The 27,693-nt window shown below is 43.9% G+C and overlaps 1 protein-coding gene across 6 annotated transcripts in view; it reads left to right on the forward strand.

Moving 5' to 3' along the window:
• The window catches only part of IFT81 (intraflagellar transport 81), a 191,283-nt gene that overhangs the window by 86,026 nt on the left and 77,564 nt on the right, over positions 1–27,693 (forward strand). For 2 of the 6 annotated variants that reach the window (XM_047696337.1, XM_047696339.1), the window contains exons 2-4: positions 24,994–25,152; positions 26,070–26,173; positions 26,976–27,156. In XM_047696337.1, coding sequence (XP_047552293.1) covers positions 25,009–25,152; positions 26,070–26,173; positions 26,976–27,156 — 429 coding nt within the window. In that variant the 5' untranslated portion in view covers positions 24,994–25,008. Of the gene's footprint in view, positions 1–22,122; positions 22,408–23,186; positions 24,091–24,993; positions 25,153–26,069; positions 26,174–26,975; positions 27,157–27,693 lie in introns of those variants that run through there. The other 4 variants (XM_047696341.1, XM_047696335.1, XM_047696340.1 and 1 more) reach the window with 4 other exon arrangements.

A 27,693-nucleotide genomic window follows, 5' to 3' on the forward strand; every position in this document is an offset into this window, starting at 1 on the left:
TTTTGTGAAATCCTGTCTTCCATACTTCTGTTTGAACATGTGCATAGTAAGCCTTTGTGTGAATAGAAGGCAAAACCTCTGTCTGTCTCTGTAGTTACACCACTTCTGACACCAAACGTGTGGATTTTCCACACTAACCAGTTCTCCAGCTATGTCTGGACACCCAACTGGGTGTCCTACAATTCAATTCTGACACGAACTACCTGGAGTTAGTGTAGAGCCCACAAGTGAAGGGCTCAGTCCCTTAAGGCTGCCCCCCTTCAGATGGCAGTCACAAGCAATGGGTCCCCAGATGACTGACTCAGCTACGAATTGGGGGTTCCTACAACCCCTTCCTTAAGTGGCTCATAGAACTCAGGAGAATGTGTATATTAGTTTATTATAAAGGATATAATAAAGGAAACAGATGACCATCCAGACGAAGACGTACATCTGGCTGGAAGGGTTCTGAGTATAGGAGCTTCTGTAAGTTGGGGTGCACCACTGTCTCAGCATGTGGGGGTGTTCACCAAATTGAAGCTCTCCAAACTTCATAGTTCAGGGTTGTTGTTTTTTTTTTTTTTAAGATTTTATTTATTTGACAGAGAGAGATCACAAGCAGGCAGAGAGGCAAGCAGAGAGAGAGAGAGAGGAGGAAGCAGGCTCCCCGCAGACGGGAAAGCCCAATGCGGGACTCGATCCCAGGACCCTGAGATCATGACCTGAGCCGAAGGCAGAGGCTCAACCACTGAGCCACCCAGGTGCCCCATAGTTCAGGGGTTTTTATGGAGGCTTCATTAGATAGGCATGACCAATTATTAACCTAATCTCTATCTCCTCCTCTCCCCAGAGGATGGGGGCGGGGGTGAAAGTTTTAAGCTCCTAGTCATGGCTTGGTCTCTCTGGTAGCCCTTCCCCATCCTGAAGCTCCCCAGGAGCCTATCAAGAGTCACCTCACTAGGACAAAAGACCCTTTTTTTACCCAACGAAATTTCAAGGCATTTAGGAGCTCTGTATCAGGAATCAGGGTCAAAGACCAAATATTAAAACAAAAGATGCTCTTAGCACCCTTCTCAGGAAATTACAAGGGTTTTAGGAGCCTCCTGTCAGGAAGCAGGAGTAGAGACCAAATATATATTACTTATTATGCCGCAGAGACATAGGGTGACTGAGTATTTATTCCTCTTTATTCCTCACACTCTAATTTAACTAAAACACAGCCACCTTCTCTTGGCCCTGTCAAACTGACAGTACCTCATGTCAAAGATGTTGACTTGCTTTGACCCCTCATGCTGAGCCAGTTATGTGGCACTCATCAGGGTAGTCTCAGTCCAGCCTGAGAACGTCAAGTTACATGAGGTCAATGGAATGGAGAAGACCTGGGGTCAGGTCACTAGACTGAGCCCAGAAGCATGGAGATGGCGAAATGAGACAGGACGGGTACAGCGAACAGAAAATGAGGGCTAGAGCCTAGGGGCAGGCCAGAGGCTGAGCTCAGAGTCTCTGGAGACTCTAGAAGGAGGGGGTAGGGAGAGCACCCTAGTTCTGCTCACCTGCTAGAAAAGGGAAGGCATGGTCATGGAGTCCATAATTTGAGGATCTCTGTACTATTCCCTGCCCATTCCATTGCTTCTATCAAAATTCTCACTGTCCATATTCTCCAGTCAAACCCATTTCCCTTGGTTCTTGCTATTGCTTTTTTTTTTTTTTTCATACCCACCCCCATTTCCCTTATGCCTGGAACAGTCTCCCACTTAGCATCTGCCTGCCCGGTGCCTTGCCTTCCCTTTACAATGCCACCTGCCACTTACTTTCTCTGATTAAGTGGAAATTGAATAATCATACTTCTATCTTCAAAGTATATCACTTAAATCCCAGATGTCCTTGGGGTTGCCAATACCTGAAAGGTCTCAGACTGACTGATTTTCTTTAAGGGAGTTAATTCATATTATTCATTAACAGCACCGTGTCTGGTATATAGTAGTGTTCAGTAAATTGCAGCTATTAAGCAATAATGATATATTATTGGGACATCTGGGCGGCTCAGTTGGTTAAACATGTGATTCTTGATTTTGGCTCAGTTCATGATCTCATGGTCATAGGACTGAGCCCTGCATCAGGCTCCATACTCAGTGTAGCATCTGCTTGGGTTTCTCTCTCTCCCTCTCCCTCTGCCCTGACCCCCACTTGTGTGCATGTGTGCTCTCTCTCCCTCTAAAATAAAGAAATAAACAAATAAATAAAATTTGTAAAAAATGAGATGTTATTCATAATAGTAACAATACTAAGAAGAGGATGGAGGCTTTGAGAAGACAAAGGCAATTGGCCAGTGGTCTGGCTCGCCTGGGCAGATGCCCATCTTCATCCCATCAGCCTTGGTTAGGCCTATGAAGGTCTGCTGATTTCAGGTTGAGTTAGAAGGAGGAGTTAGGCATGGCAGAAAAATCTGTTGATCTCTGCTATAATTAAATATTTAAGTATTGGGTTATTAAACCTGGGCATAGAGTACCCATTGTCCTTGTCTTGATCAGTGTGCCATCTATGTGTGCCCTCATACCATGGCATGTCACTCTGTATCCAGTGTTGAAGTTATTTCTGAGCATATCTAATGTCTCCTGGTCAGCTGTGAGTTCTTAAAACTAGAGTCTCCTAGGTTCCAGGTACAGCCCAGATGTCTGGGGACTGCTTGGTGAGTGAGTGGATGGATTGTTGGATGGATGTAAAATGAAAGAAGGAAGATAATACACATCCCTCCTGAACATCAAGCCCTGAAGTAGCAATTTATGCTTCTACAGGCCTTTCTCACAATCCTGTCCCATTCTTTTGTTCAACAAGTGTTTACTGAGCACCTACTATGTGTGAGGGTCTGGGAATCCTGCTAAACATCCCACAATACCTAGATCAACCAACCTCCCATGACAAAGAGTTGTCTAGTCCAAAATGTCCAAAGTGCTGAACTGAGAAACCCTGGTCTATATAGTGTTGGCTTCTAATTCAACCGAAACTGTGAAATCAAGGACCAGAGGATAAGGCGCATAACAGGTGCTCAGCAAATGTTTGTTCACATTCACATGAGTGAATGAATGATAACTTTCCATTGTAATTTGGCTGAGTTCCTGGTATAGGGCTGTGTCCGAGTAGCTCTTCCATAAATGGTTATTGACTTTTTTCTGTAAACGTCCCCTTCCCCCTTCCCTGAAGAGCCACTTGTGCACAGCTAAGAATGCTGTCCTTCTGGCTGAGGAACAGGAAGGTGTCATCGCTGCGGTCTGGGGTTCCCATAAACTGCTGCGGGAAGCCACAGAGCAGAGGAGCAGACAGGGTTTCTCTACATTGTGGTGGATTCATTGTCTCCTCTCCTGTCCCTCTTCTTTCCCTCTTCTTTCAGACTCTCAGCAGAGAAGCTTTAAAGGGTTTCAGCTGAGTGAGAGCCTGTGACTTCAGCTCTTCAGGAAAGGGAGGAAAAAAATGAGCCCAGACTGAGGGTTATTGTTAACATATTTGAGGATCAAGAGCTCATTAGAATTGGAAATGGGGTGGAGCTCAAGGGGCAGGACTCTTCAACATGTCCATCCTTCCTTCCATTCAGATTTATTTATTTATTAGAGAGAAAGAACAAGCAGGGGGAGGGGCAGAGGAGTGAGAGAGTCTCAAGCAGACTCCGCACTGAGTGTAGAGCTCGACGTGGGGCTCCATCTTATGACTCTGAGATCATGAGCTGAGCTGAAACCAAGAGTCTGATGCTTAACTGACCGTGCCACGTCCTTCCTAATTCATTTATATAACAAATATTTACTGAGTGCCAGTGACTCTTTAAGGATATGTGAGTTAATAAAAGAGACCCAAATAGCCATCCTCTTGGAACTTATATTCTAAAGAAACAGGATGGACAGTTGATCAGTAAGTCAGATATATAGTGTGTGCGAGGGCCATGTGCCTGACAGAGAAAAAGGAAGCAGGGAAGGAAAATAAGGTTGTTAGGGGTTGAACTTGTTGGTTACATTGAGGTGAAATTTACATAACATAAAACTAACCATTTCAAAGTGAACAATTCAGTGGCATTTAGTACATTCATGATGCTATGCAAACACCACCTCTATCCAGTTCCTAAACATTTGCATCACCAGAAAGAAGACCCCACACCCCTTAGGAGTCACTCCCCCATTTCCTTCTCTTGTCCCTGCAGCCCCAGGTAGCCGCAAGTCTGCTTTCTGTCTCTAGGGATTTACCAGCCCCTGAAAACCCCGAATTTTCTTTCTGTCTCTGTGGATTTACCTATTCTGGGCCTTTCACATAAATGGAATCATATACTGGGCGTTCTGTTGTGATTGGCTTCTTTCACTTAGTGTCATATTCTCAAGGGTTGCTCACATCTTAGCATGTATCAGTTCATTCCTTCTTATGGCTGAGTAATATTCTGTTTTATGCATAGATCACATTTGATACACCCATTTCATCAGCTGATGGACATGTGGGCAGTTTCCACCTTTGGCTATGGTGAATAGTGTCACCATGAACACTCTGGCACAAATATTTGCATTCTTGTTTTCAATTCTTTTGGGTAAAAACCTAATAGTAGAATCACCAAAGTGTTCCCCACAGGGGATGGGACAATTTCCGCTCCTGCCTGCAGTGTATGGGGGCTCCAATTTCTCCACATTCTCACCAACCCTTGTTATTTTCCATTTAGTAAATAACAGCCATCTGAGTGGTAAGTACTGGTATCCGGTGAGGTTCGGATTTGCATTTCCCTAATGCAAGTCATCGGGCGTCGAGCATTTCTTCATGTGTTCATTGGCCATTTATATATCTTCTTAGAGAAATACCTGTTTAAGTCCTTTGCCCACATATGCATTGGGTTGTCTTCTTGTCACTGAGATGGAAGAGTACAGGTTGAAGTTTTCAATAAGGTGGTCAGAAAAAGCCTCCCTGAGAAGATGACTTTTAAATGAAGACCTAAAGAGGCTGAGGGAGCAAACCTCCAGAATGTCTGAGAAAAGCACTGCAGGCAGAGGGAATGGCAAGTGCAAAGGCCCTGAGGCAAATCATTTTCACTTGTCATTATCTGTTTTCCAGTCTGCAGAGGAGCAAGAATAAGACTGTGAAGACAGTATCACATAGAATATTAACAAATTATCAACACCCGGACTCACCCACACACTTGAGCAAGATACATAACTTCTTACAGCTTCAGTGTGATAATCTGTAAAGTAGGCATAATAATCATTATCAACCTCACTGTGTTCTCACAAAGAATTGAATGAAATAATATACCCAGCCCGGGCCTGGCACATAGTGGTGCTCAGAAATGTGGGGTTTAAACCCAGATCAGGAGGACTTCAAATCCTGAGGCTGCCAGGAAGGAAATGTTTATAGGAGAGTCTGAGGGGTTTCGTGGCTTGGAGGCCTGCCAATCAGCCTGACCCAGGCTACTGGGCACTTTCCCCTGTTCGTGTTTGTTTCTTTAAAGATTTTATTTATTTGAGAGAGAGTGAACACAAGTGGGGAAAGGGGCAGAAGAAAAGGGAGAGAGAGAATCTCAAGCAGACTCCACGCTGAGCCTGACATGGGGCTCGATCTCACAACCTGAGCTGAAATCAAGATTCAGACACTTAACCAACTGTACCACCCAGGCACCGCCTCTGTTTGTGTTTCTAACATTAAGCAGGGGGATTAGAGTCTGAATGCCAGCTTTCACCAGGTGACATTAGGTAAATTTCTTAATTGCTTTGAACATAGTTTCTTCTTTTGTGCCTCAAAATGGTGGACAGGATCCAAGATCATATATGTGTCAATAGGAGATTTAACAGATGTTGTATGTGAATGTCACCAGCTTATGGTAGATGCTTGAAAAATTTCCCTCTCTTATTGGTACACTACATGTCTTCTCAGCAAATACATTTCGGGCATTCAAAAAACACAAAATTACCTTTAATCATGTCTTCGCAAGTTACCATGTTGTTTTGACTTGTTATTCGCAGGTAGAATGTGGACTTTCGGGTTTCAGGTGAGAGTTCGGATCCCAGCTCCTGTGCTTCCTGGCTGTTGGACTTTGGGCCTGTGTCTTAACCTCTCTGAACTTTAGTTTCCTGGCCCGTATTCCAAAAAGCAGTTGTCAGGATCCAGATCATTTCTGTAAAGTTCCCAGCTCCCAATAGGACTCTTAGGCTCAGGGCCAGTGGTGGACCTTGGAAAGGTAAAGGAAGTCCATGCAATTTGGGTGGCAAAGAACAAGAGAGAAAAATCCATCAGATTATCTAGAAAAGCTTAGAATGTAGCAAGAGTGAAACCATAAAGGATGAATTTCCAGTCATTTTTCTCCCTCTACAAGGAGCTAAGAGTCAGGAGCCCCAAATACTCTATCTAAAGCTAGTCCCGTGCCCTCCAGCAAGTCCCTTCACCTCTGGGTGCCTCAATTTCCCAGGGGTCCTTCTCCAAGGACCCTCTTCTCTCTGTAACCACTGTGGCACCGCTGCCGACCAGCAGAGGGCAGCGATGCCCCAACATTCACTATGGAGTATGTGCCTCCAAGTCCAGTTCTGTTTGCTCTGTTGCTGTTGTCTGACCTGGGCAAGAAAACTGTGGTAGAAAATCAATAGTGATATGTTTCCCTTTTTTCAAACAACCTTATTTTTCCTCCAATGACAGTCAGAATGAGGTCTTGCCACAGCATACAGATGAGGAAACAGAGCTCAGAAGCACAAGAAATTTAACAAGGCTGCATAGAAACAATTGACTGATGATTTTGGTCCCACCACACCCTAAATTTAGACCGTTCCAACCCTGGGAAGGTGTTATAGTTTATCTGGTCTGCTTAGTATAGATAATCCATTATCTGTTTTATGGGTCATGAAGTATTTTCTGATCTCTAATATCAGAGGATTCTCATTTTGTTCTCCCCAGCTTACAGATGAGCAAACAGAGGCTTCTAGAACTTAAGCCATTTGGCTTAGCATTTCCTTAATCAGCTCCATTTTAGAGGTTGTTGTGTAGACTCCCAGAGATACTAGCTTAAAAAGTACAGAACTTGATGTTTTGCAGCAATTTTTATGTGATGGGACGTAGTGGGTTCTAGTCCAAATGTTGTTTTTTGTTTTGCAAAAGGAAGCCAGCCCTTCTCTCTGTCTCAGCACTGGTGATTAGCAATCCCGTGTGGAACTGGAATAGCTGTAGATCACTAGTTTCACTCAAAAGGGACTATCACATGATACATCTGCCCCCACCTCCAGGTTCTGATATCCACCCCCGAGCACTAAGAGAATCCCTATTTTTGTTGGCGGTTTTATTTGTATGCTTTGCGATGTCTTCAGCGGACCCTTGGGTTGGTTAAGATGCTGTCACAGAAAGGTACAACTCAAATTAGCTTAAACACTTAAAACATTAAGGACAATTTTTATTTCATATAACAGTCTCCAAGGTGGCTCATGAAGCAACTCAACAAATCAGTAGAATTATCCTGTCCCGAAATGTCAGTAGAGCTGAGGTTAAGAAACCCTGAATTAGGGATGCCTGGGTGGCTCAGTGGGTTGGGCCTCTGCCTTCGGCTCAGGTCATGATCTCAGGGTCCTGGGATCGAGCTCTGCATCAGTCTCTCTGCTCAGCGGGAAGCCTTCTTCCCCCACCCGTTCCCCCTGCCTCTCTGCCTACTTGTGATCTCTCTCTCTGTCAAATAAATAAATAAAATCTTTAAAAAAAGAAAAAAAAAGAAAGAAACCCTGAATTCAAACAGGGAGGATTCAGCCTCGAGAGCCGGGGTTGGGGCTGAGGTCTGCCTCCATCAAGCACATGGCAGTGAGGAGGGGGGAGGACCCCACACACAATTGGGGTCGGGGAGTCTGCAAGAGGAAAGGAGGATTGGCTTTTGGAAAGGCAATCAACAGTCTGTTATAAATCCTGATGCTGTTAATTTAGCTCTTAAGGAGCTCAAACTGACTCTTACACTGAGTCCATCCCACAGCTGGGAGCTAGGGGAGACATGAGAATTAATACTCGGCCCTCGCCTTTATCTCACTTTTAGTCCAGCTGTTGAAACCAGACTGTATTACTTCCTTTTTACTATTACTATTTATTGGCTTTTTAAATCATAGAAAATACTGAAAGGAATCAAGAAAAGCGAGAATTGCCCATAACTCATCAGATAGTTACTGCTAACGTTTTTATTTTCTTCTAATCTAGGCCCTGTTCTCTCATTGTTGCACTTCATGCAAATTATCTCCTCATTCATACATTCAATAGTATGGAACTGAGTGCTGGTGCGCGCGGGTCAGATTCTTACTGTACAGAGGAACAGTTTCATTGTAGCTCACAATTGAATAGGGGACGCTTCACCTGGGTCTTGAAGTCCATTTGAATGAGGGAAGAATGTATAAGGATGGCCTTCCAGTGAGAGGAGGGGAATGTCCCACGAACAAAGGCAGGGAAGGTAGGGGTAGGGGAGAAGACTGGTGTATACTGGGATGCCAGAGGGAAGATTCTAGGTGTAGTGGATATGCTGGTCCCACATTCATCCCCATTTCTGATGATAACACTCAGTTTTCCTTTTTGGGCATCACTCCTCCACTGTCAACCCTCAGCTCCTCTTCGGGTGTAGCTAATCCCATCCCCTCTGTCACATGACCGAGTCTGGCCAATCAGAACACCATATTCTTCCGGCAGGTGATTGGCTCGGGGGCGGGCACATAATTAGATCACGCCAGTCAGGACCAAGGAGACTCAATTCCATGTGTTGGGACCATCTGGATTTGAAGCTAATAGGATAAGGCTTAGTGCTTCTGGTCTTGCCATCCTGAGTGGAAAGCCACATGAAAATAAAACCAACAGAATAAGGAGTAGAACCAAGAGAGAAGGATTAGTGGAGTCCCAGGATAGTATCTGAGCTCCTAGATCCAGTTGTACTTGAAGCCTCTGGTTCCTTTGGATTGTCCAGTCATATGAGCTAATAAATTGCCTCTTTTGCTTAAGCCAATTTCAGTTAACTTTCTGTCTTTTGCAACTGAAAGTCCTAATACACTTTGTAGCCTAGAGTAATGGAAAAAAGTATCAGACTTGGGGTCAGTAGGACTCTGCTCTGCCACTAACCAGCTCTGTCCTTGGGCAAACCATGTCATCTCTCCAGGATTCAACTGCTCTTTAAAATGAAGGAAGTAGAGGTGCCTACTGTAGCTTGGTTGGTTAAGCATCTGCCTTTGGCTCAGGTCATGATCCTGGAGTCCCCAGATCAAGCCCCACATTGGGCTCCCTGCTCAGCAGGGAGTCTATTTCTCCCTCTCCCTCTGCCCCTCACCCCTGCTCTTGCTCGAGCACTCTCTCTCTCACAAATGAATAAATAAAATCTTGAAAAATAAATAAATAAATAAAAATAAAATGAAGGAAATACTGTGTGCCTCTTGGGTGAATGACAGTGCATGTGAATTAAAGGGAAATAAAAACATAGAGGATTCTTATGAAATTGCAGGGATCATTTTAGGAAGGAAATTCCAGGAGGGCTTAACAGGCCGCAAGTCTAAATGTAAACTTGGGTGTGCCAAGTAAGTGCCGGGTAGTGATCTAAGTGAAGTGAAATGGGACCAGGTACAAGAAAGAACGTAGATCTCCTGGTCTACCTTTTCCCCTTTGATAAATACATGAGACAAAGGAGTAGTGTTCTAAGAAAAATGTCAGCACCTGACACTAGCTTCAGGATCACAGTTGGTAGGAGTGTGGGGACTGGAAACCTGGTCAGTTCAAGTCTCATCTGAAGCAGACGGCCTCTTCTCGACTTTAGCCAGTCTGCCACACAGCATATCTAGCTTTCCCACATTTTCAAGGGAACCCAGAAATCCACACAGCTCCAACAAATGGAATTAAGATGCATTGGTTTTGATTGGCTGCCTCATCTTGAAATATCTGTTTTCAAATGGTTCATTCTATTGGTTTGTTTGTTTAGCACTCTGTGAGCCAAACACAGCTTGTCTATCTATGAAACTGAGCCCTGGGAATGCTAGTTTGTTATTCCTTGTAGAGGTGCCAAGACGAATCTCGGAAGGATGAGAGAGGGTGGTTAGCAGGGAGTTATCCGTACAAAACCAAGGGATCAGAAGGAAGTTCGTGCAGGAAGACCTCCATCTTCTCCTAAAAAGCAACTCCATAAATATTCATTCAATCCTCACATCAACCCTACAGGATAAGGCAGGGTGATTCCATTATGCAGATGGGGAAACTGAGTCTCAGGGAGTGCCCACATCCACAAACTACAAAGCAGCTCCTCAAGGCAGCACTCCTTATCCCCTTGCTGGAGGTACCCAAGTCGGAGCTGACTTTGAAGTTCACTAAAAAGCTCATGACATTCGAAGGAAAATGGACCCTTTTGCTTAAAGGACGCCAACCTGGCTTTGTAGCCCACAAAACCATGCCAACCTGGCTTTGTATCTCCAGTGCCTTTTAGATCTATCTGCCTTAACGTGAAAGTAAGCACAGGGCAGCACTTTTCTGATGAGGTGATAGCCATGGGCGTGCGCCGTTCAGAACGTTCAGAACTCCTTCAGAAGAGTCCGCTTCAAAGAACATGTTTGACTGACAGTCCTGGGTCCTGCCCCTCTGGCTCCACCAATTTCCCCCAGCCAGCGACTGAGCACTGTGGGAGTGCTAGTGCAGCCCTGCTGCTGGCCCACCAGCCCTGGACTCCTCTTACAGCCTCCTTTGGCTTGGGAAATCCCCATCAGCATGGCCAGAACTTTCTTCAAGCTATGCTGCTGTCTGAGGCTCTTCCTGCCCAGTCCTCCTTCCTCCTCACCTTTCACAGGGGTCAGCCTGGTCCCGCAAGCTGAGGATTCTCCCGCCTACTATAGCTCCTTTCCCTTGTGCGTTTTGCAGCCATGAATAAGGAAATCCTCAGTAAACCTTGTGCAGGTTCGGATCCATCCTGGCATCTGCTTCTCAGGGGATCTGAACTAATACGGATGACTTCCATTTTGTGGAATGAGCTAAAGAAGTCTATGACTATCCAAACTTACAGATTATCTGCCATCAAGGAAATAGGGAGTTTCACACTGTAACGGTGATGCCCAGGGGCGTTGGAGTCAGAATGATCTAGGTGCAAGCCCTGCTGGCCAGTGGTCTGTTAGGAAGTTTCTTAATCCACCCTGAGTCTCTACTTCCTCATCTGTTCAATCGGTGATTCTCAACCAGGAGCAGTTTTGTACCCCCTGCCCCAGGGATGTTTGGCAGTGTCTAGAAACATGTTTTGGTTCTCACAGCTGGAGGAACTAGGGGAGAGGGGGTTATTGCTACTGACACCATGTGGCTAGAGGCCAGGGACATTGCTGAATATACTGTAATGCACAGAGCAGCTCCCCACCAACCCCACGCAGATGCCCCGCCCAAAGAATGATCCCACCCAAAATGTCCATAGTGCTGGGGTTGAAAAACCCTGGGGTAAATGGAAATGGTAATGGTAGCTAATTCAAAATGCTGACAGGAGGCGCCTCTGAAATCGTGTGCTCAATATCTGCCATTTCTACTTTCTCCCTCACTGCAAGTGCCACGAGGCAGGGACCAGATGATTCTAGAGCAGTGTTCTGTATCACCAATGACTCTACCATGAAAGTGCTGAGTAAATTATTATGAATTGAAATGTTTATAAGATGAGTGCAAATCAACAAATGGTTACTGTCATTGTTGTCGTCATCATCATCATCATCATCTTCATCAACACTGTCTTCCCAGCACCTGGCTCAGTGCCTGGGGTATAAGTGGTCCTTGATATTTGTTGAATGAATGAATGAATGAATGAATGAATGAATGAGAAATGAAGGCATATTTACTCATTAACCACTAATTTATGTACTTTGGAGAGAGATTGGAAAGTCTTGGGAAAGAGGCCTAGCCTTTCCCTTGTTATTTCCAAAGAAGCGTTTAGTTCGTGAAAGAAATGACTTTAAAGGATGAGACCTCTGCCAAGCCAGAGTCAGGGGGCCTGAGTCAAAGTCAAGTAGAGTTTAGGATGCACATCTTGCTCAGCTTAGGCAAAAAAGGAAAACGGGCCAGGCTTTGTGCGAACTCGCTGTGAAACAAGAGCTGTTTTCAGGGCCCAGGAACACGCTCTGTCCCATGTTTAATTTCTTCCATCTGTCTGGTATCTGACCTCTGCTGCACTCGAAGGCATTGCCACACATTGTCTGCGCACGTTCCCATATAAGGTGATCTCTCTCTCTCTTTCTCTTCCTCTCTTCCCCTCTCCCTCTCTTTCCAGGGGTTGGCCGGCAGCAACACTGGCTTCCTCCACCCTGCTCTCCCGCTCTTGGCCTTCCCTGGCAGGCTCTGCTGTGAGGATGGATGGCTGGAGAGCGGGAAGGGGCAGGGGGCTGCCAAGGAATGTGGCAGGTTTATTTTTGTTCCAGCTGCATTCTTTGCCAGGCCTGCAGGCCCCAGGCACTTGGGGATGTCACATGCTGATAAGACAGTGGGGGTGACTGAGAGCTGTGGCTCAAATCTGCAACACCCCAGGTGTGAGCCATCGTCATGAAGTGGGGATGGCGGGGGAGGGCAGGGACTGCGAGGTCATGGAACTCACCTTTTCCCATTGCCTGTGCCTGATTCCCAGAAAGACGAGTTTGGTCCTTCAGAGAAGCAATTGAAGGAATTGAGATTTGTAATCACTTAGACCCTGCTCTGGGCGAAACCCAACATTTGCAGTAGAGTGGAGTCGAGCCAGGTCAGACTGAAATTATTAGCTGTGTGACCTTGGGCAGGTTGCTTCTCTGACTCTCAGTTTCCTTATCTGTCAAAATAGTATCAACAAATCTACTTGATACTACTCTAGTATCATAATGAAATGTAAACTCGGTAAGGGCAGGGATTATTGCCAGTTATATTCACTGTTGTTTCACCAGCACCTAGAATAGTGCCTGGCACAAAGTCATTGCTCAGATATGCATTGAATGAATTAAATGACACAACGCTTTTGTGTGCTCAGCACCTGATATCTGATAGCTGTTTCTACCTATTTAACAGCAACAGATGTTTATTAGGCACCTATTAAGTGCTGGGCTCTGTCAGGTGCTGGGGACATAGCAGTGAACAAGGCCAACAAGGTCCTTGCTCTAAGAGAGTTTATATCCTAATGGGAGGAACATACAATCAAGTAAACGAAGTGCTGAGAGCACTAAGTCCTATGGAAGAAAATTATAAAGGGATGTAGAAGAAGTGTGTTTTTTTAACCTTTTGGCTGTGACTCACAGCAAGAAATATGTTTATTGTGTGACCCAAAGAACATGCATGCATTTTTATTAAATTGAAATAAAACCTCCACTAAACAATCATGGTAGAGTGTCTGTGAAGATGTCTGGCAATAACTTAGCAAACATTGTTCCTGGTATGCCCGTGCTACTCCCCGATCCAGAGGTAGAGCCTGTTTCTTCTTTCCTTGAATCAGGGAAGGTCTTATGACTTGCTTTGACCAATGGAATGTAAAGGAAATGACTCCGCGTGTTCTGGGTCTCCACTTTAAGAAGCCTGGTGCCTCCGACTTTCATGCTTTTGGTGCCTGGCTGCCAGGTAAGGAAGCTCAGGCCAATCCACAGCCCAACGAGAGACCATAAGGAGAAAGAGCATCCATGCCAAGGGGGACCAGGAAGCAGCACTGAGGCCCTGAGAGGAGGGGAGCTCTCTTGGGTGTTCTAGCCCCCCACGAGCCCCCAGCCTGAATTGGGCTGCCAGCCGACCCTGGCACGTACCGCATGGAGCAGAAGAACTGGCCAGCTGAGCCCGGCCAACCCACGGCTTTGCAGGGAAGAAAAACCATGTTGTTTTTAAGCTAATAAGTTGGGAGTGGTTTGTGACACAGCAAAAATATTTCTGACACAGTAATGTTTACCCTATTCTGTGTGATATTTTCTATTCCACTTCATTTCTTCCTCCTGAACGAGGAGGCAGAGCCAGGCCAGGGCAAGATCCGGGTGAAGAACAGCCAGGCAGAAGAAACAGCAGTGCCAAGGTCATGAGGCTGGCATGGGTTTGGTGTGTGGGAGCCACAGAAGGGAGGCCGGTGGCTGGGGAGTAGATAGAGAAGGAAAGCCTGGAATGAAATGAGGCCTCATGATGTGAGCTGAAAGGAACAAAGACAGCCTGGAAGACAGGGTGGATGGGTGACCTCCCAAGGTCTGCCCATCCTTTATTTCTAATTGAGGTGAGATTCACACTGTATAAAATTAACCTTCTTAATAGGAACAATTTGATGACATTGAGTACATTCACAGGACCGTACAACCACCACCTTTATCTCCAGAAGATGTCCATCACCCTGGAAGGAAATCCTGTACCCATTAAGCAGGTGCTTCACATTGTCCCCTCCCCTCACCCTTGTCAATCACCAATCTACCTTCTGTCTCTATGAGTTTGCCTCTTCTATATATTTCCTATAAAGCAAATCACACGGTGTGTGGACTTTTATGTCTGGCTTCTTTCATGTAACAAAATGTTTTCAAGGTTCATCAATGTTGTAGCATGGGTCCATACTTCTTTCTTTTTATGGTTGAATAATATGCTGTATATTTATACCACAATTTGTTTAGCCATTCGTCTGTTTGCCCATCATTTTGGCTCTCTGATTCCATCTATAGCACACTTACAGACTTCGATTTGACGTCATCAGCCCCGAAGGGAGAAAAGTTCTTGGCACCATGAAGGAGAAGGCCGGTTTATGCCCCGCTGATCTTTACTTGTCTCCTCCCATCAACCTTTTCCTGCGTGATTCGGAGCTTCCTGATGGCCCAAAATGCAGCTCCACTGCTGGTTACCCTTAAATACTCCCCCTGAATTCTATAAATACACCAACACTCAGCTGGGAAAAAAAGAACTTGAAAGGCATTTGAAATGAAAATATACTTTTTTTCCCATCATGGGCCAAGTGTTTTCTCTATCCTCCCCCTCTGTGATTCCAGGGTAAGCACTTGGATTTTAAACCATTAGCCCTACCTGGATCAGAGAAGACTTTCCTTGGCAAAGGCCTTGTAGGCAGAGAAAGCCAGACAGCATGTTAACACTGGCCCTCCCACACAGAAAATCCCTTTGCCTCCTGCTTCAGTGGCCTGATTTATGGTCCTTCTTTCAGACTCTGCTGAGCCGGTTCTGAGCCAGTTTAGTAGGTTGGTGAAAATGGCTTTGGGATCAGGCGGATGCTGTCTGAATCTTGGCTCAGCCAGCTACTAGGTATGTGAACTTGGGCCCTCTAGTAACTCCCCAGGCCTCAATTTCCTGAATTATAAAATAGAAAAAGCAATACTGTCCTTGCAGACCTGTTGTGAAGATTAAATGAGATGATATGGGTGTGGCCAGAGTGCTGAAATGAAATTAGGCCCAACCCCATGCCATGCCTAGAACTTCAGCTAAGAAGCCAGAGGAGCTTGGAGACATGAGGGTAGTTCGGTTCACCTCCTCAGGCCTTTCTTCCCATCACTTGGACTGTATAATTGCATATATAATTCAATTTATAATTCATTCAGTCTGCCACCCCAGATTCCCACTCCGCCATTTTCTTCCTGACTCTATGTCCTGGGATCCCAGTCTGAACCAGTGACCTCGATGGGTCTGCTTACCCCCTTTGGCACTCTATTGGGTTTAGCCAATAAGAGGCCAGGCTGGAGATCAGAGGGTTGAAGGAGAGTGAGGTCAAGACTGGCTGCATCTAATGGGTCCTGTTAGGCAACACTCTCCATACTGGTACTCACTCTGTCTGCCTTCTGGTGCCTGTTCCCTTCTCTTGCGGTGTCAGCCTTAGGGCAGCAATGCTTGCTTTTGTTGCTGGTTCTTTTGTTAGTTCTCCTCAACCCTGCCCGTACCTTTATAAATGGTCCTTCATTAAGCTCTCCTCAATTGCATAGATTGTGCCATCTTTATCCTGCTAGGAAGCTGACAGTACAGAGATTAGCCATTTTAGAGCACCGCTCAGATTTGCAAGAGGAAGGACATTATTTTTTCATTATTATTTTATCATTAACTGAAATCCAAATCTGAGATCCCTTCCTGTCATTTTTGGGCATTTCCTTCTCACACACAACCCCGGGGATTGCCAAGTCCCTGGGCTCTTTTGCAGGGGCAAAACTTCAGAGAGTCACTTGCAGTCTTCTGTCACTGGCCCGTGCTGGTGACTCCTCAGTCACCCATGCATCATCCCAGACTGCCTGGTCCTTTCAGATTCAATATTGTCAATGCTTCCATGTCAGGCCTGGGACAAAGAGTGTTGGCCACACCTAGATTCACCGTGGCTTCCTCATAGTCTTCCCTTAGGAGTTGCCCCAGAATGACCAAGCTATGATCCTTTCTCATTCCTCTTAGCATCTTTCTTCTCTCTCTTCTGACTTTGGAAGGAACTCCTCTCTCTGCTTCTCCCTGGAGGACAGCCAGAGTAATCTATAATCTCTCCCAAAGACTTCAGACCTTTACAAAAGGCAGGAGGTATGACTTCTGATTTCAGCTTGCAAATCTCAAGGCAATGTAGATGGTTTCCAGAGGAGGAGAAACAGGAGTACACACATAAATTAATATTTTAATAAATTCTGATACATATGTGAAGTATTTAATGGAGTTCCTGACATACAATAAGCACTCAGTAAGTGATGACATGATTATTATTTGAGCCCAGTAGAAATTAGCTGTATCTTATATTTCAATCCATACTCATACCCAAGGACTGTATATGAATTGTGTACTATTTTGACCCCTCTACATTATCCATTAATCTTACAAAATCCATTAAAAAACTGTTTTACAAAAATGTAGCACTGCATACACATTATTTATTTATTTATTTTTATTTATTTGACACAGAGAGGGAGAGAGATCACAAGTAGGCAGAGCATCAGGTGGGGCTGCAGGGGTGGGGGGGGGGAAGCAGGCTCCCTGCTGAGCAGAGAGCCCAATGTGGGGCTTGATCCCAGGACCCTGAGATCATGACCTGAGCTGAAGGCAGTAGCTTTAACCCTCTGAGCCACCCAGGCGCCCCACCACACACACATTTAACAGCACCTCTGCAATCTCACCCATCCAGGTGAATGTTTCACATATCATTTATCTTTTTACCTTTTAGGAAAGCACATTCTACTACTAAACATACCCACAAAATTAAATTGCCAGAGCCAAGGCAATTTAGGATATAGGCGAAATTCAATTCAGGTTTTCATTTAAATTCAATTTCTTTCCTCACCAAGTAACCTAGATGGCAATGGCATTAAGTGACAATTAATGAATTGCAGAATAACCCACTTCCAAATTTGTTCCTGTGCCTGGGTCATTTTTCCCAGTTTTAAAAGAATGAGATAAAGTGGGCAGTGTGCAGAGTAGCCCCAGATGGGATAGCATCTTGAAAACTGGCATTCTCTGAATACTCATGCAGAATCCAGAAATATCTCATGGTCAGGATGAAAGGTCTAAATTTAATACCAAAAACAGAAAATTGGCTTGGCTTTCCCGTACTCTGCACAGGAAAGTTCTTGTTTGGAAGTTATGAAATGAGAAGGGACTGGAGGCATTATGTTCATAGTGTCCTCAGATTTTTGTGGAGACCTGGGGAGTCTGCAGATATCTCAAGACCTCACTTGGCCCACGATGGAAGCCTGTAGTGAAGAAAGATGATTTGTTGGGAGGAAATCGGGGAGAAAGTTTGCACTGATATGGGTACTCTCCAGAATAAGTACAGGCTCATTTCTTCCTCTTCTGGTTTTGCCTACCCAGCTTTTAAGATTTAACCACCTTCCCTGACTTCTGGAAGAGACATCTGTTGTTCTTGTTTGCACTGCATCTCTACCTCTGGTAACAGAATCCAGTTCTTCCTTTTTGGGAGCAGGCCTCCTCTGATTCATCTATCAGAGTCATAGCAATGGATTCAAGAATGGCCTGACACACTTGAGACCAGTGAGGGTCATCCCTGGGAATTTGCTGGAACTGTTGGAGAAAAGATTCTAGTTTTAGTGAGGTTGCTAGGCAGGAAGAAGATAAACCTCTTGCTAATAGCAGCCCATTCAGAGGGAAGTGGAGATAAGAGACAGCGAAATGAAGGGAGAAAGAATATCAAGATGACCTAGATCACACCGTACCTGAAGGCAGAATATCCTTGGACTTCACAACTACATGAAATGATGACCCCCTCCTTATTTTAATTTTGTACTAAACTGAGTCTTGAAAAACACATTTTGACCAGGAGTGATTTTTTTTTTTTACTCCTCTGAATAACCAGAGGAGAAGTTCACAACCATGGATAGCCTTGCAGTGTCTACAAGGTTAAATAAGGGAGTTGTAAGGGTCAGCTTCTAGTTTCTCTCACCTCCTCCACACCTGTCCCCACCCTCTTCTCCACTCGAGGCTGGTGAACTTTTAAAGCACACTTCCATTTAACAGCATCTTCTTATCAGAGGGCTTCAGGTGAGAAGCAGATTGGGTATTTTAGCATTTTGGTAGCAAGGAACAAGTAGGTTTCAACAACAGTTTGTTGTTACAACCAAAAACTACTAAGGAATCCACCTCTTCGGTTCTGTGGTCCACAACCATGAGCACCCAAGAGGCTAAAATTAACAAAAATTCAAAGGAAAAGACAAACCCAAGAATGAATGACCATCTACCTCCCAATTACTCATGCCCCTGCTCATCTGACTTAGCCAATGGAAGCGCTTTATCCATAAGGCAGTGGAGGTAGGTACACAGATGTTCATAGCACATTGTTCAGTATAACCAAAAAGTGGAAACAGTCCAAATGTCCCTCAGCTGAGGAATGGATGAACAATGGACTGTTATTCTGCCACAAACGGAATGAGGTACTAATACATGCTACAACACAGATGAACTTTTAAAACATTATACTAAGTGAAAGAAGCCAGACAGATACTTTAATGATTCCTTTTATATGAAATATCCAGAAGAGGTATAGTCATAGAGAAGGAAAGCATATTAGTGGTTTCCAGGGGCTGTGTGGTGGCAGGTTTTTTTTAAAAATTGGGAACTAAGAGATGATGGCTCTCTTTTTGGGGTGATGAAGATGTTCTGTGATTAGATAGTGGTGATGGCTACACACCTTTGTGAATATGCTAAAAGCCATTGACTTATGTGCTTTATTTTTTATAATAATTTTTTATAAAATTTGAGTTTTGACACACATCGTTACATTGTTTTCAGGTGTACAACATAGTGCTTCAATTTCTCTATGTTATACTCACCACAAGTGCAGCTACCATCAGTCACCATATGTCACTATTGCAATGTCATTGACTATACTCTCTGTGTTATGCCTTTTATTTCCATGACTTATTCATTATTTCACTGGAAGCCTGTTTCTCCCACTCCCTTTCAACTATTTAGTCTAACCACCCCCAACCTCCCCTTTCCTCTGGCAATCACCACTTTGTTCTCTGTATTTATAGGTATGATTTGGCTTTTTGTTTGTTTGTTCATTTGTTTTGTTTTTTAGAGTCTACATATGAGTGAAATCATATGGGATTTGTCTTTTTGAGTCTGACTTATTTCACTTAGCACTATACCCTTTAGGTTCATCCTTTTTGTCCCAAATGGCAAGATCTCATTCTTTTGCATGGCTCTGTGACATTCCTGTATGCGTGTATGTGTGTGTGTTTGTGTGTGTGTGTATCTTCTTTATCCATTTGTTTATTGGTGAACACTTGGGGTGCTTCCATACCTTGGCTAATGTAAATAATGCTGCAGTAAACATAGGGATGCATAGATCTTTTTGAATTAGTGTAAATTATATACTTTAAATGGGTGAACTGTATGTATGTGAATTATACCTTGATGAAACTTTTTTTTTAAGATTTTTTTATTTATTTGACAGAGAGAGCGATCACAAGTAGGTAGAGAGGCAGGCAGAGAGAGAGGGGGAAGCAGGCTCCCCACCGAGCAGAGAGCCAGATACGGGGCTCAATCCCAGGACCCTGAGATCATGACCTGAGTGGAAGGCAGAGGCTTAATCCACTGAGCCACCCAGGCGCCCCAGAAACTTTTTTTTTTAATAGACTCGGGAGGGGTGGGACTTCTTCAGAAAGACTATCTCATATAATTGGACTTCCCTTCAGCTATTAAAAATGTCAAATATGGGGCGCCTGGGTGGCTTAGTGGGTTAAAGCCTCTGCTCAGGTCATGATCTCAGGGTCCTGGGATCGAGCCCTGCATTGGGTTCTCTGCTCAGCAGGGAGCCTGCTTCCTGCCTGCCTCTTTGCCTACTTGTGATCTCTCTCTCTGTCAAATAAAAAAAAAATGTCAAATACAGTTCAGCCAAGAGACATGTTTTGGGGTTTATAAGGAAGACTCAACATCTACGAGGAAAAGAAGTCTTCATGTGGGTAGCTTGACTTGGGATGTAATCAGCCTTCAGTGTTGTGGAATTGTTGCTGAGTTCTTCTTGGACTCTTCATGAATCCATTCAAGGTTTTATCTTAAATGAATCAGGGGGTAGTAAGTCTTCCTCTGGCCTGTATCTGGGCCCTATACATAGGCAGAGACCTAATATGAGCAGGCTTCTCTGTGTCTCACTTTTTTGGTTCAAGATGGAATATAATCTTCTCAGTATGTAGATTCCAAGAAGCGTGCTGACTGGCCTCAAATTTTTCCTTGGGTTCCAGAGCAACCACATTAAACATAACATCCGTTCAAATTTGAGTGCAAAGAGTAGATTCCATTGCTTACTCCAATTTACACAGGATTGCATTCTCATAACTGAAAATTATAGTGCTTCTATAATAGCCGCAACAGGCAGAGGAGGAACTAAAAACTACCCAATAAACCACTCTTATCTCTCTATAGCCTACATCTGTAGACTCTGTAGAAGGAGCAAATCTAACCATCTTGCTTTTTTTTTTTTTTTTTAAGATTTTATTTATTTGACAGAGAGAGATCACAAGTGGGTGGAGAGGCAGGCAGAGAGAGAGAGAGAGGAGGAAGCAGGCTCCCTGCAGAGCAGAGAGCCCGATGTGGGACTCGATCCCAGGACCCTGAGATCATGACCTGAGCTGAAGGCAGAGGCTTAACCATTGAGCCACCCAGGTGCCCCACCATCTCGCTTTTTAAAAAGTAGGGGTAAAAAGGTAAAATGTCCTTAGCTCTTCCAGTGTCAGGCACTGTTCTAATGACTTTACCTATTTTGACACACTTAATCCTCACATCAGCCTTTTTTTTAAAAGATTTTATTTATTTATTTGACAGAGATCACAAGTAGGCAGAGAGGCAGGCAGAGAGAGAGGAAGGGAAGCAGGCTCCCTGCTGAGCAGAGAGTGCGATGTGGGGTTCGATCCCAGGACCCTGGGATCATGACCTGAGCTGAAGGCAGAGGCTTTAACCCACTGAACCACCCAGGCGCCCCTCACATCAGCCTTTTGAGGAAAGTAGTATTACAGCCACACATTATAGAGGAGATCAGGAAAGGTCAGAGAGGTAAGTCTGCAAGATGGCAGACCAAGGTTTCAAATCCTGGTGGCCCAGAGAATCTCCTAATACACCCACCAGGATCAATTAATTATTCAGTCCCTTATATGAATCTTTTACTGTTCCTCCCAAAGTTATTTAAATTATTTAACTTTTCAAGGTTTTCAGTATTGCCTTCTCCAACTCGTCAGGACCATCTGTGAGCTGGGATGGGTCTTCGTTTTTCCCCAGGGGCCCGGCAGGATGCCTGTTTCCGTTCAGTAGTCAGAAGGCAACCAGCAATAGAGTCATCTTGCAATGTTCTGTTCCCTCTGCTCAAAAAAATATATCCCATGTGGCTAATTTTCACTGATCCTTAAACATCACTTTATCTGGTGGAAACTTTCCTGATTGTACGGGCCCTTCAGACCCAAATAAACTCAGGATACTTCATCTGGGCTCCCCCATTATCCTTTTGTGATAGTATTGGAGTTGGAGTTGCCTTTCAGTCGTCTCTTTATCCGCAGTAGACTATGCTCCTTGAAAACAGGAGCCCTGTAGTAATTCCTGGCTTCCTTTGCATCGCCAGCAGCCAGCGCAGGGCAAGGCAAATAGGAGATGCCTCATAAGGAATTTGTTTCCCTTTTTTGTTTGTTGTATTTTGCTCTGAGACTGATACTAAATCTGTAGTTGGTTTCTTCCAAGATGTTTGGACAGGCAACTAAGTTTTCAGGGCGTGAGGAATTTCATTTTTTTTCTCCTCATATTTTCCTTGCCAGCTGACATCACGAAGTACAGTGGTCTCCAGTCCTCACCGTGGCACGGGACCGGTAAACGCACTTGCACGTGGGCCGGGCACCTCACTTTTACCCGCTGGGGACCTCGGCCCTACCGTGCCCCCGAGGGCCCCGCGGAAACGCCCCGGCCCACCCGCCGGAAGTGACGTAATCTCACGGCCTAGCAACCGTTGCCAAGGAGCTCGTCTCTAGGAACCCTGTAGAGCCTGGATGCCTCCTGCGGGGGGGAAAAGTGGTTTCTTGAGGAGAATTTGAGGTAACCTCGGCAAGACGCGCTCGGAAACTTCCCTGAAGCCCCCCACTCCCCAAAAGAAAACTCCCTCCTCCTCCCCTTCCCAGTGCAGCACCTTCGCCAGGGGAGGGTCGCAGCAGTTCAGCCCCCAACGACAGGGTCGGTGCCTGCTGGGCCTCCGCGAGGATCCAGGCAGCTCCCCCGAGGGTTGAGCGGTCGGGGAGCACAAATCACCCCCCGCGAGGTGTCTGGGTCGGATGTGGGGTCCCCTCCCCTGTCCCGAGCCCCGAGCGCGGTGGGGGGGGGGGCACTATTTTTGGGAATCCTAAGAGGCTGCTGGTCCCGCGCTCGTGCGGGCCTGGGACCAGGGCAGCGTCGTTTCCGTCCCGAGTTGTGCCAGATAAACGCACGTCCTGGTTTTAATTCCCCCCCCACCCCCTTGGGCTCTTATGTGGGTAAGTGCTCGAATTAGTGTGGCGACTTTTCCGCTGGCAGAGGGAGAGTAATTGCTTTTGCTAATTTTAGAGCGCAGAGCCCGCTGGGCATAGACAACCTACCTGTTCAGTACATCTTTGTCCTTAGCTGGTGACCATCTGAAAGCTGGTGGGCACCTAGGGGGAACCCGACTAGTTTCTTTTCCTCTCCTGGTAACGTTTTACTCGTTTATCCAAGTGTCTTGTTTTGAAAGGGAAAAAAATATATGTGTGTGTGTATATATATGTTATATATTATATACATATAATTTCTAAATCATTAAACTTATATATGTATGGGAAGGTTGTGACGTGGATTTTTACTTAAAATATTTTTAACAACGAAAAACTTGCATCTCCGAGGTGGATTTTTATTTCGTTTATGTAAAAGTTTTCCTTTTGTAGATTAAAGGAAACCTCGAAATTTTTAAAGCACATTGGTTATCCTTTCTACTATCTTTTGACTCATTTTTTAACAATAATAATCACTGACTCATAGTTTTAGAATTAATGTTTTACAAATATCCAGCTACACCCCCCCCCAATTAAAATCTATCTCAGAGCAAAATGCATGCAGCCCCAACTAATGTCTTTGATAAAATAGCATCTATTCATTTCTTAGTTAAAAACTCTAAGGGAGCACTGAAGTAATTTTTTAAAATTTCTTTTCTTAGCAGTTCATTTTTTAATTCCTTTTTTAAATTGCTAATTTAAAAAATTGCCTGCCTCCAAAATTTCTGCCAGTTCTTTTTAAACAATTGATACCCTCAAGCAGGAAACACTAGGAACCGTGGTAAAGCTGCTTCAGCAGTTAAATAATCTGAAATTTAATTTTTTTAAAACTTAAGATCACCACCAGTCGATTTAGGATTATCTTTTTCTGGCCTTGGGCCCGTGAACACATTTATCCAGTCAATGGAAGAATTCAGTTTTGATGCAGTGGGTATTCACAGATAGAATTAGGCACAAAAATGTCCTCATGGAATTTACACTTTAGTAGAGAAGAGAAAACGTACGTGAGTCACTAGTACAAAACAGAAAAATAACTCTAGGAGAGCAGTGCAGATTAAGTGTGGTTAGCCTCCAGGGCAGGTGCTGCTGCCGTTATTCTGATGGAGAATGTGGGAGATAGCTTGAGAATGACTTCCTGAAAGAATGTGCATTTGGAGAGCAAACCCTGAAAGACGGTTAGGATCTGCACCTGTGGAGATCAGGAGACGAACAGTTTTTCTAGGTAAGAAAACAGCATTAACTGAAGACAGGTGAAAAAACTCAGGAGCAGTAACTTTCAGTCGGGTGAAATTTAAAAGAGTGAAAGGTAACAATTTGGAAAAATGAAGGTGGGAAAACTCAATTGAGTTACATCTGAAAAATCAAAATTCAAGAAATTTGGAATTTATTTTGTGAGCAATGAGAATCACACAAACGATTTGGAATAGGAGAGTCAGGGGCCAGAAAACTCGAGGCTGTTACCTTATCGAAGGCACAAGGAAACATAGGCCTGAATTAGTCAACGGTGGCAGAGTCGATGCCTATAGTCCATTACATCAGTGGGTGAAGAGTGCTTGGTGGAGGAAACCAGAAAACCAAAGAATGCACATCCAGACTGAAGCTTGCAGCCTCAGCTCAGCTTCATTTGGGTGTGGCTGTGCACAGTTATGTGCCCACGGTTGCCAGATCTGATTTGGAAGAGAAACTGGATGTCTGGATTTTTAATGTAAAAAAAAATTTCCCACTTTTTAAAACATGGGCTGCTAATTAAAAAAAAAAAAATTAGAAGCATGTCTGTAGCCTACCAGATTTTTACCCCTGGGTAGTTGTGGAGCTGAATGGGAGAGATGTTATTGTAGGTGGGATTTATTATTCATTTGTCCATATGAACTCAGTGTTAATTCAGATGATGGCTGTCTTACCAGGTGTATATACAAAACATGGTATTCCGTATTAGCAGTATATACTGTAACATTCAAAATAAAGTCTTCATATCCTGATTTCTTTAAATAAAATAACCCTTTTCTCAGCATTTTGTATGCCACAGAGAATTAATACTCTTCATTCCTACTTCCTATAAACTTAATACTAATTTTTTTCCAGAATGTTTGTTACCAGTATTGAGGAATTTTGTCTCTATTTTTAGTTATAAGACCCAATTATGAGTGATCAAATCAAATTCATTGTGGACAATCTCAATAAAGAACCTTTTAGGAAGAACTATAATTTAATCACATTTGATTCCCTGGAGCCAATGCAACTGTTGCAAGTTCTCAATGATGTTCTGGCTGAAATTGACCCAAAGGTAAGAGTTTTCTCTTTCTTGTGATGAAAAGGATAGCAGGAAAGCCATTTTCTGCCTCTAAATATCTGTGACTCTTGGGCCTTATTTTCCATGATTGTAAAGAAGTAATGATGTTTAAGGTTTCTCCACTAGCTTAAAAATTAGATTATATGGGGCGCCTGGGTGGCTCAATGGGTTAAAGCCTCTGCCTTCAGCTCAGGTCATGATCCCAGGGTCCTGGAATCGAGCCCCATGTCGGGCTCTCTGCTCCGCTGCGAGACTCCTTCCCCCTCTCTCTCTCTGCCTGCCTCTCTGCCTACTTGTGATATCTGTCCGTCAAATAAATAAATAAATAATCTTTAAAAAATTAGATTATCTGCTTGTACCTTATTTAGAAATTATTTCTCTGTTCCAAACATAAATTGATTTGGTCCTAGAAAGAAAATGCTCTTACAAAAGGTTTTATTGTATTGCAAGTTAGGTCACGTCTCTTATACACTGGTCTTTTCCACTGGATACTTTTTAAGCTTGACATTCTTTTTTTTTTTTTTAAGATTTTATTTATTTATTTGACAGAGAGATAGCACGAGTAGGCAGAGCGGCAGGCAGAGGGAGAGGGAGAAGCAGGGTCTCCACCAAGCAGGGAGCCCAATGCGGGGCTCAATCCCAGGGGCCTGGGATCATGACCTGAGCTGAAGGCAGCCGCTTAACCAACTGAGCCACCCAAGCACCCCAAGCTTGACATTCTTAATACAAATCCTGATCTGATTTGTATGTACCCTCACTTGGAATCTGGGGGCCTCCATACTTAATCTGTTTTATGAGGAGATCATTGTGCCTGTTATGCTCTAGTAGAACAATTTTGTCAGTGAGTTTAAATATTTTTCTTTGTTAGATACACAATAATAACATATTTTTTCAATATCTTTATCTGTTAGCAAGTTGTTGATATCAGAGAGGAGATGCCAGAGCAAACAGCCAAAAGGATGTTGAGCCTTCTTGGTATCCTTAAATATAAACCTCCAGGAAATGCCACAGACATGTAAGAATTTGATCACATGTTGCTTTCTTTTTTTTTTTTTTTTAAGATTTTATTTATTTATTTGACAGAGAGATCACAAGCAGGCAGAGAGGCAGGCAGAGAGAGAGGAGGAAGCAGGCTTCCTGCTGAGCAGAGAGCCCAATGCGGGACTCGATCCCAGGACTCTGAGATCATGACCTGAGCCGAAGGCAGTGGCTTAACCCACTGAGCCACCCAGGCGCCCCGCACATGTTGCTTTCTTAAAGCTGTGCTTGAATATCTAAACTTTCATGGGCTACACTCAGTTTTTCTAGGCAGTACCTGGTCTCTGTGTCAATGGCTTTAGTACGTCACTGAGTTTCAAAATAATCTTGAACTTTTAATATTATTTTGTCATGTAAAAGTCTTACGTGGGTCACTTTTCTCCCCAATCAAAAAAACAAACAAACAAACAAACAAACTCAAAAAACAGGCAAATTCCACTATTCCATTTTATCATTTATCATTTATCTGCCATCCTAGATAAAAATAATCACTTAAACTTGCCCAGTAAATGAAGTATTAAGGCAGACTACCAATTGATGGTTCCAGTACAACCTTCCCCTATAGTCCAGTGATCTATTCCAGGCCTAATTTTATGTTTATTGTTGATATACAGAATGACTTTAGAATAGCCTTGTTTTTTGTTTTTTTTTTAATAGTCATAGAAAGCCATCAAGAAATTGTAAATTAGTATTTGAGCTTTTATCTCTTTTCAAGGTTTGTTTGTTATAAGCCAGGGGTGGAGGATGATCACCTGCTTGTGTTTATTTTCTTTTTATAGGAGTACCTTTCGTCAGGGTCTGGTGATTGGAAGTAAACCCGTGATTTATCCAGTACTCCATTGGCTTCTTCAGAGGACTAATGAACTGAAGAAAAGAGCATATTTAGCTCGTTTTTTAATAAAACTTGAGGTACCAAGTGAGTTTCTTCAGGATGAAACTGTGGCTGATACCAATAAACAGGTATACAATACACAAATGGTATTTTTAAACTATCTGTAGATGTCACGGTGCACATGTTCAAATAGCTGTTAATCTCTCTTTAACTTAATTTGCTTCTCTTCATTTCCAGGTGGCACCGAAAGGTAAAATGGCTAATAAAGTTCAACTGTAATCACGTATGAAAATACCCTCTTTTGCACACAAATACCATTTCAGTGATAGATAGAAGAAATCCTGAAATTAGGATTTTAGAATAATTTATTACTTAGGAAATGTGGGTAGAGAGGATTTTAGGTTTGGGAATGCAGAGCACTTTGCTGATCAGTTAGATGATTATACAATTTGTCATCCAAATCAGAGAGAAAGGGACTATCATAATAATTACATGAAGGCAAAAGTATAAATTGACACTATCCCAGACAAATCAGGACCTGTGAGCCCCTGAGAAGATTTTGTACAGGCAGAGAATCTAGGCTTGAGATCTCAAAGGACTTTCCAGTCAGGCAGAAGATAGAGAAAGGGCCAGGAGTTTGAAATTTCAGTGTACTTTTCTTCTAG

Source organism: Lutra lutra, chromosome 12, assembly GCF_902655055.1.
Source record: "Lutra lutra chromosome 12, mLutLut1.2, whole genome shotgun sequence".
Classification (NCBI taxonomy): domain Eukaryota; kingdom Metazoa; phylum Chordata; class Mammalia; order Carnivora; family Mustelidae; genus Lutra; species Lutra lutra.